The 9,896-nt window shown below is 30.4% G+C and overlaps 1 protein-coding gene across 2 annotated transcripts; it reads left to right on the top strand.

Moving 5' to 3' along the window:
* The first annotated feature begins 777 nt into the window (after window positions 1-777).
* Window positions 778-3,191, top strand: LOC131016666 (uncharacterized). 2 transcript variants are annotated; one of them, XM_057945370.1, is made up of 8 exons: window positions 778-929; window positions 1,592-1,653; window positions 1,739-1,804; window positions 1,902-1,999; window positions 2,073-2,198; window positions 2,304-2,633; window positions 2,719-2,784; window positions 2,922-3,191. In XM_057945370.1, the coding sequence occupies exons 2-8, from the start codon at window positions 1,593-1,595 to the stop codon at window positions 3,069-3,071; spliced, it is 897 nt and encodes a 298-aa protein (XP_057801353.1). In that variant the 5' UTR covers window positions 778-929; window position 1,592; the 3' UTR covers window positions 3,072-3,191. The 2 variants fall into 2 exon arrangements, with proteins under 2 accessions (XP_057801353.1, XP_057801354.1); XM_057945371.1 differs by lacking the exon at window positions 778-929 and adding an exon at window positions 1,026-1,157.
* The last annotated feature ends 6,705 nt before the right edge of the window (window positions 3,192-9,896 follow it).

Here is a 9,896-nt window from a genome sequence, read left to right as displayed (position 1 = left end):
GTGTAAACGTTATGAATTTACAGGCAATTAACCCTAATAACAATAATAATAATAAGTTATTTCTTATTTTTCTCAAACCTTGGAAGACTCAATCAAGAAGAAAAAAAAAAGCACCTCAAAGTCAAAACCATCTTTAAAAAAAAGGCCACGTATTTTGAACGTGCAACCATCCACATCTTTGATTATAGATATTTTAGCCGTGATGAGTTATTTAATTACTCCATTCAGCCCACGATATTAGCGTAAATTTAATCCTAAACTATGCGAAAGCAAACTTTATAAATTTAAATCGATTCAAATTTTAAAATGCAGTTCAACGTTAAGATTCATTTTATTTTTCAAACATTAAAAAAAATGATGTGTAAAAGTATTTCTCGATATTTTAGATCGGTTGTAGACATAAGATAGTTTCCGACGCATGAATTTCATTTAAATTATGAGAAATAAAATGAGCCTGCTTAAGATTCGAATTAAGTTAGATTTATGTGAGTCTGTGTTCTATATACCTAAAATATAGTGTAAAATCTAAAGTATGTTGATATTTTAGCTCCAAAACTATACTTTTCCCTTTGATTAAATTAATAACTAAACATACCAAACTCGACTGCACTTATTAATGAGGGGCAAAACTGAGAATTCTAGTGTAGACGTGTTGAGAACTGCGATGGACATTAATTATTCCATAGCAACACTCAGAGAAAATTAATTAAACGTGCGCATATGATTTACAGACAAACCAAAGAAAACAATAATATGAAATGGAAACACGCAACGGTTGGTCTATTTAAACTCGTCGTATCCCAACGTTTCTCCTCCCACCTTTCCTCACTCTTCAATTCCCTGCGTAGAGAGAGAGAAACTCATATCTTCGAAATTCTGCTGTCTTCCTCCCCATTTTTCCTCTTTTTCGACCCATTTCCTTTTATTAGGTAATTTACTTGTCACTTTCAATGTTTCTTTGGTGCTCTATCACTCCATGCATATAATATACATTCATAATATATATGTATATATATATATATATAATATGGGTTTATGGAAACATATATGTCACATTTAAATAATATAATATTCTTATATTTGATGGGTTGTAGTTTTCACAATTTTTGTTTCAATAATCACTCTCTAGCTCCAGCATCTCCATATTGGAGCTGCAGGTTTACTTCTTTTTTCTTTCTTTCTTTTTTTAGCTTTCTTTTCTTGTTATTTTTTGTGAGATTCTTGATATTGGTTTTACTTTGAATTTTGTATGTTTGCTTTGATCAAATTCTATGCTACAAGATTCATATATATGTGCCACTGTGTGTGTGTGTCTGTGCAGTTCTTTTAAGGTTGTCAATTTGTCATTGTCTTGGACTAGACCATAGAAATTGTTGTATTGACAAAAACTCAAAGGAATGGTGTTATTTCAAAGCCCTTTTTGTCATCATGGTTTTGTTATGTAGTAAAAATGTCAACTATTGCTCATGAGCTCATTTCCATATCATGATAATGGAGAAGTACTAATTAATCTGAATCTACATGTTAATTTTAGTTCATTCTTGTTTGCTATTACACATAATGCTCACATATTCTAGTTGTTCTATATCAGGATGGCATACGAGGATGGATACGGGCAGGTTCAGAGGCCTAAATATGATTGTCTTCTATTTGGTAACTGAAAACAAAAACTTCCCAAAACCCATTTTTCATGTAATTAAAATGTGACAAAAAGTAATTTTCTTGCATTCTTTTCTAGACCTTGATGACACCCTCTACCCTCTAAGCTCTGGCCTAGCAACATCAGTTCTCAAAAACATTCAAGGTATATATGCAGCTCATCTCTCTACTTCAAATGTTCAAGATGTTCCTTTAATTTGATGTATTGATTATTCGTCACAAATGTTTTGTTATCATTCTAGATTACATGATCGAAAATTTGGGCATAGAAGAGAGCAAAATCCCTTCACTATGTGACCTTCTGTACAGAAACTATGGCACAACCATGGCTGGTCTTAGGGTGAGCATCTCTACATAGTTTTCAATTTTGTCTGAAAAAGAAGTACGGATCATAATGTGTTGCTCTTTCGCAGGCGACTGGCTATGATTTCGACTATGATGAGTATCACAGCATTGTTCATGGGAGGTTGCCTTATGAGAATCTGAAACCGGATCCTGTGTTGAGGAGCCTCTTGCTGAGCCTGCCTATTCCCAAGATTGTGAGCACATTTATTGCGTTTCTTGGAACATTTTTAGAACATGTTCTTGGTTGAATTCATTGCAGTTTTGTTAATTGACATCCATCACTATTTAATTATGATCAGATCTTCACCAATGCTGATAACATCCACGCCGTGAAGGTGCTGAGGAGACTAGGCCTTGAAGACTGTTTTGAGAGCATAATCTGCTTTGAGACTCTCAATCCTGTCCACAAGAGCGTTGCATCGGATGATGAGGATGATATCGCGTTTTTGGGGTCAAAACCGGCTTGTAACGCTTCTCCCCAAAGCACTGAGATATTTGACATTGTTGCACATTTCTCTAAGCCTAATGCAGGGCAATCTGGATTGCCTAAGACGCCTATAGTTTGCAAGCCTTCAGAATCTGCCATAGAAATGGCTCTCGAGATTGCAAAGATCGATCCTCGTAGAACAGTAAGTTTGCAGCTTTGATCATACATGAGAGACATCAACATTCTTGATTAGGACATATGCTTACTGTAACTGTCTTGATCTGCAGCTCTTCTTCGAGGACAGCATCCGGAACATTCAATCTGGGAAACGCGTTGGACTAAACACCGTGTTGGTGAGTTACTCGACTCGTTGACAGCTGGATCTTGTTGGGAGACAAGATTGCAAGAATTCAATTCACAGCTCAACTTAGAACCTAACATATAATTGGACCATTTTTTTTGTCTAAATTGGAGCAATTTCTTGATGCAGATTGGGAAATCCCAGAGAGTAAAGGGTGCAGATTATGCACTAGAAAGCATTCACAATCTCCGAGAGGCGATACCGGAGCTGTGGGAAGCTGAGAAGCCAGCTGAAGTTAACTACTCAGGGGTGGCTGTGGAGAATTCTGTCATAGCTTAACTTAAAACCTAACTATATTTCATTGCAAATTTCCTAGTATGTTAGTAGTTCATCTTACTACTTGTCCCCATTAATGATGTAAATTCTATATATGTTGGTATCATATAATTAAGATATTAATTTTTTCTCTTGCAATAACTTGATTGCTTAAATTCACATCTATGGTACGCTAGCTTGAGGCCAAGAGAGGATCCTGTATACTTCCCCGTTCACAATAAAATTTTCTAAATTTTCTTTCTGAAATGTCCACAAAAAAACTTTTCTTATTATTTTTGGATTATACCTTATTTACAATATGTTTTCATTATTCCCAATACACTCAATATACTCAACAATCTCATCTTATGACTTTACGATAATTATTGTTTGTGTCTACGTATAATCATTGGTGTCAAATAAATCACCGCATTTGGCTCGCGAAATCACCTTTAAAATATTTTACAATGACTACTTTTTAATTTATAGCAATATCGATTCCCCCTTTGAAAAAAATAAATAAAGAAGAAGAAGATGAACTGCAGCAATATTGATGTGTGGCCAATGGCTGATTCAAGAATTCTTAAAGGGCTAAATTTGTTATAATATGGAGCTTGAAGGTATTTATCATAATATGTTTTTTCTTAATATGTTTCTTCATACATAACCCTCATGGCTAGGGTAGTAAACAAGAAAAGAAATATTTATCACAATATGCTCTTTCTTGATTTGGTGCATGAGTGATGTCCATAATATTATCTTGTCACTTTTAGAAATGGTGCGATTGTGGAATTGACATATCAATTAAGATTGGTAGGATTAATCATAGTCAAACTAAATGGCCAAGATTATTTTATTTCATTAGTGACTTAAGAGTGATATAGGACGGTGAGTTTTACCCCTTACTTTCACATCATTCACCCATTACATTTATTTAATATTGTCGTGTTCCCTAATGTTGAACTACTTTTTTCAGTCACGCAGTTGTGTTGTCATGCTATCATTTTATATATGTAGTAAATAATCCTAGTGGTATGTGAGTCCTAATCGCTTGTCGTAATCGTAAGTTATATACCGATAAATATTATACTACTGCCTTCCTTCGTCCACTAAAAATTATGCTAAAAAAATAACGAGTTTTTTTAAAAAAAATTATACTCCATCCGTCTCACGAATTTCAACACGTTTAATTTCGGCACGAGAACTAAGGAATTGTAGATTAATATTTTAAGTGTGTAATTAATAAAGTATAAAAGTGATAAAGTAGGAGAGAGAATGTAATAAAGGTGATAAAGTATGAGAGAGAAGGTAATAATTATTCCCTTATTTGAAAATGTGTCAAGATTCGTGGGACGGCCCAAAAAGAAAAACGTGTCAAGATTCGTGGGACGAATGAAGTATTATTTATTTAAGATATATTTAGTATCCATGTAAGGATATAATTAGATAAATAAACTTAAGATTAATATTGTGAATATGGTAAGATTAGTATTATGTTTTATGTGTTTGATAGATAAGATTGAAAACTCAAACAACATAAATAGGTTGTTTGGTATTATTGATTAAACTCGTGATTAATCTTTAAATTTATTGAAATAACTTTAGTAAAATAAAAAAATTACAACAACATTATACAACTTCTATACAAAATTTAAATTCTCCACAACCACTTGTGCGAGAGCCTAATACTAGATGTAACGAAATCATCAGAAAAATAGAAAACACAAGTAGCATAACAAAACCAACCCAGCAAATCATGGGCGAGGAACTTCCATTGAGCGCCTGAAGCGCTGTGGGGCTCGCTTTCCTAATCGAATTCTCTTTCCCCCAAAATTATTAAATTAAAAAAGATAAACTAAATTTTATCAAGAATCATCTAATGATTTAAGAAATTGATCCAAAATTAAAATCAAAACAAGAGATCAGCAACTAAAGAGCAACAAAGTTACTGAGAATTTCCCAGGCCCAGCAAAAAAAAAAAAATCAAACAGGAAAATGCGAGAGTGGACGTCGTCATGCTTTGCGAGCTCAGCAACTTCCATTTGCCTTCTCATATTCTTCAATCCAGAGATCGAGCATACCTTGTTTAAATGAAACTCTGCAAATTATTCTTTCAAAACTTTAATTTTTTGGTTCTTCTAGAGGCGTGTTGTCGTGGGGAATTCAAATAAATAATGGGAGACAAAGAAAATATGATGGATACGTGATGTTATAGTGAGATTGTTATTTTTCGTGAGGTGGTGAGACTAATGAATAAGATAATATATAATGTTGAATAATGATATTTAAAAAATTAATAAAATTTTCGCTCCCTCCAGGATTTGAACCCAGGTAAAAATTTTCCCCCTCCAAATAAATATCAGCTATAAGATAAATTAAATCAACACTTACAAATCAATCTCAGATCACACCACATATAGGGGATCTCATTAAAATGCTTGAATCCTTTGAGGAAGAAATGGGCTTTCTTCAAATACGAGATTTCTTGTCCGCCCCTTTACGAATGGAAATTGACGAAGTATGTTCACCCTATATATAAGATGGGAAACTTTTTCCTTTTTGGAGGGTACTCCGAGTAGTGGGTACCTCGTAGTACCTCGACTCATCTTAGTAGCGGATGGTAAAGCCTTTAGGGCTAAGATCGCTTTGATCATAATTGGATATAGCATTTCAATGAGATCCCCTATATGTGGTGAGATCTCAGATTGATTTGTAAGTGTTGATTTAATGTATCATATCATACTGATATTTATCTGTAGGGGGAAAATTTTTACATGGGTTTGAATATCGGATGGAGCGAAAATTTTACTAATTTTTTGAATATCGTTATTCAACATACTGCTTTATTCAACACTATATATTGCTTTATTCATTAGTCTCACGATCTCACGAAAAATGACAATCTTACTGGAACCTACCCATACGTGGCGGTGTATAATCACTTTATTCTAATTTTCCCCAATTCTCATTCATTCTTATTTTTTACTAAATTTTTAATCAATTTTCAATATCTATTTTTTTTTCATTATACACAAATAAAATCATGCTAGAACTCCTTTTGATTTTAAACTCTAAATAAATACGAAAATTATTAAGTGTTATTCTCTTTGTAATTTGGATTATCTTGGGACCTCGCTGTTCTTCATGCATCCATTTTATAATTATTTTATGGTAATATCATTACTGGAGTAAAGTATTAATGCAATTCAAAAATCAGTATATATAAGTTACGAAATTTAATTATTGTGCTTAATTGTTGATTTTGAGTGAGAAAATCTTGAACGGTTGCGTCATATAATCACTTTATTCCAATTTTCCTCAATTCTCATTCATTCTTATTTTTTCTGAAATTTTAATCAACAAAATTTGATATCTAATCAATAATATAGTATATGCTAGAACTCCAACTCAACCATTCTTCTTTTTGAAAAATTCAAAACTATGAATTAAATGATAAACTCCAATAACTCCAACACAAGTACCATTCTTCTTTTCGAGAATTTCGATATAATATTGTTGAATAGAAAATCCAAAAATTTCAACTTTTTGAAGTTGATCTTTTTCTATTTCAATGAAATTTCATCATGCCATTGAAGTATATCTATATATTGTGCGTTTAATTTTAAACAAAAAAAATACATACTATTATTAAACAAAGATATATACTATAATATTGGCCATCAATATGCATAAAATAAAATTCTAAAACATATTTTTCCGTGGGTCAAATAAAAAATATCTAAAAAAATTACTAACTATCTAAAAATCATTCTATTTCAATTTTCCTCAATTCTAATTTATTCTTATTTATTTATAAATCTGTAATCAATCTTTACATCTAAACATTATTAAATAGTTATATAAACTTATTAAAAAAATCCTACACCATTAAATAATCATACAAACCTATAGATAACTTACAACATGTTCAAATCTTTATGTTTGTTAAACATAAAATTAATTTATGAAATTCAAATCTAAAACATATAAAAAGAATTAATAACATCAAAGTATTAAAGTAAAACATGTACGTTTTTAAATTGAAATTGCAAAGTTAGATATCATGAAGAATAATTATTTTATTAGAAATATTTATAAAATTATTTTTTAGATATTTAATTTTTAAATATATCATGAAGGAAAAATTACTTATTGCTAGACGATTACTTCGATAATTTATAGTGGAATGATACACCATGATGAAAATGCAAAGGTTACAATTCATCTGTTAGATTCATCCGACCCTTATATCATAAAAATACGAAAAACTAAATAATTTGAAAAGCAAGAAAAATATTACTAACAAAAAAAAATACCTTGCATGGTGAATTCAAAGTGGTTAAAAAGATACCGAAAAAATCATGTTAGTCATACAAAGCTTTATAATAATGCATTTCCAATCTATAGGACGAGAGATACACATGTCACAAGAAAATAAAATTTATTATTTGGAATGAGACACTGATGACTTACAGATACTGCTTTGAATCACTTGAAAGAAGCTTAAGGGATATTATGAGATCTTCCGATAGGGCTAAAAGACCTTTTGAAGGTTTGGTGGTTTTTTTAGGAGGCGACTTTCGACATATACTCTCTGTGATCCCTAAGGGAAGTCGGTTTGATATCATGATTACATGTAAGATACTCTTAATCGCAATATATAATCTAATAAATTATATTAGCATGCATAATTTATTCAAATGATCTTTATTCCAATCAAATGAATATTATTTCTGTATAAATAAGCGATCAAGTGTATTTTTTTTTAATCTATGCAATAGCACTAGACTAATAGTAACTTAACTTGAGGAATACGTAATTAAAGGCAAACAAATTTTAGAAAAGAATATGGGCAACAAGTTTCTTATAACTAGAATGATGATAAGTCCATCTAATTTAATTTCACAAAAATTTCTATCAGATAGGTTACAGAGAAGGCAATTCCCTATGAATTTTTGTTTTATTATGATAATAAGCAAGAGTTAGAGACAATCTCTTTCGAGCGTATGGTTATACATAATGAAACCTATTTTCAGTCATGAACAACTGTACGTGAAAATCTCAAGAGTAACTAGAAAAATAGGTTTAAAGATTTTAGTATCAAATGAGAATGGTCATACGCATGACACAACAAAAACGTGTGTATGATAAAATTTTCAATAAATTAAAATATAATTATAAATTTAAGAATGTATTCAAACTTTGAAAGTTGAAGTCATAATTGATGTATTATTTAATTCATTTTATTTTAATATTTTCAGCAACTGATTGCAGCCACATACATCTAATTTAAGTAAAATTCAAATAAATGTAGTAGACTAACAGTTTATCTCTTAATATTTTGTAGGTCAATAATAGTATATAATTTAAGTCAACTTTAAATAAACACCATATATTTTTTATTTTAAAATAATTTATTCAATATTTTATCTTAATAAAATAAAGGGCTTTTTGCAAATAAAATCACGAACAATTTTGAATTTGCAATTTTAACGCGACTTTTGAAGTGTGGCGAATTAAATCATAACCTTTTCAATTTTTGCAATTTCGTCCCCTCAATTTTTTCCGGCCACCGGAGTGATGAGTTGGAGCTTATGTGGGTTATTTTTTTCCCACGTAATTAATTTCTGACTAAGATTAAATAGCTGACTAAGATTAAAATAAAATCAAAACCTAATTCTTTTATTTTTCTTCTTTTTCGTTGAACTTATTTCAGTATCCCCCATTTTTCTTAAACTAGTACGCCCTCCCGTACGATGCACGGCCACGATATATTTATTTATTTTTAAAATTTGAAATTATGTAAAAATATTATTATTTATGAATCAAATTAATTAATAACAAAAAATATATTAATTTAAATATTAGTATTTGATTTAAAATAGTGTATAGTAATAATTTTATCAACTTAATAAGTAGGAGTATAAAATTAATATATTTTTTGTTATTAATTAATTTGATTCATAAATAATAATATTTTTACATAATTTCAAATTTTAAAAATAAATAAATATATCGTGGCCGTGCATCGCACGGGAGGGCGTACTAGTTTAAGGAAAATGGGGGATACTGAATAAGTTCGACGAAAAAGAAGAAAAATAAAAGAATTAGGTTTTGATTTTATTTTAATCTTAGTCAGCAATTTAATCATAGTCAGAAATTAATTACGTGGAAAAAAATACTAATCCACATAAGCTCCAACTCATCACTCCGGTGGCCGGAAAAAATTGAGGGGACGAAATTGCAAAAATTGAAAAGGTTATGATTTAATTTGCCACACTTTAAAAGTCGCGTTAAAATTGCAAATTCAAAATTGTTCGTGATTTTATTTGCAAAAACCCCTAAAATAAAACATCACAAAATTATGTAATAGTAATAGATTTCCGTCGAATTTCGACGGGCCACTCGCTAGTATATATATATATATATATATATATATATATATATAGAGAGAGAGAGAGAGAGAGAGAAGGGTTCAACAGAGGAGCTAAATATTGTGGAAAATAGAGAATTCGTAAAATAAAATGAACGGATCTATAATTTTGTTGAACAAATCAATGTACCGCATGAATAACAATTTGCCCCAGGTTCGAATCCTGTTGGTGGCAAGTTTTTCTCTATTTTTACTAAATACGTATGTTCATTATTTATGTTGATCTATTCGTAAAATATATAGATTTGTTCATAATGAATAAAAAGATAATTCTCTGTTTAACTCAACCCTATATATATATATATATATATATATATATATATATATATATATATATATATATGGGTTAGGTTCAATGAAAAAGGCCTAAATGTAAGAAAGAAGAGAGAAGTAATCTCATCCGTTGATCTTATCTA

Source organism: Salvia miltiorrhiza, chromosome 3 (genome assembly GCF_028751815.1).
Source record: "Salvia miltiorrhiza cultivar Shanhuang (shh) chromosome 3, IMPLAD_Smil_shh, whole genome shotgun sequence".
Classification (NCBI taxonomy): Eukaryota; Viridiplantae; Streptophyta; class Magnoliopsida; order Lamiales; family Lamiaceae; genus Salvia; species Salvia miltiorrhiza.
Note: the sequence above shows the minus strand (reverse complement) of the source record. Positions and strands in the feature narration are given on the sequence as shown.

Coding starts and splice junctions, on each gene's coding strand:
- LOC131016666 (XM_057945371.1), top strand. CDS start 1,036: ATGGAAACATATATGTCACATTTAAATAATATAATATTCTTATATTTG. Junction 1,654..1,738: donor ATATGATTGTCTTCTATTTG/GTAACTGAAAAC, acceptor ATTCTTTTCTAG/ACCTTGATGACACCCTCTAC. Junction 1,805..1,901: donor AGTTCTCAAAAACATTCAAG/GTATATATGCAG, acceptor TTATCATTCTAG/ATTACATGATCGAAAATTTG.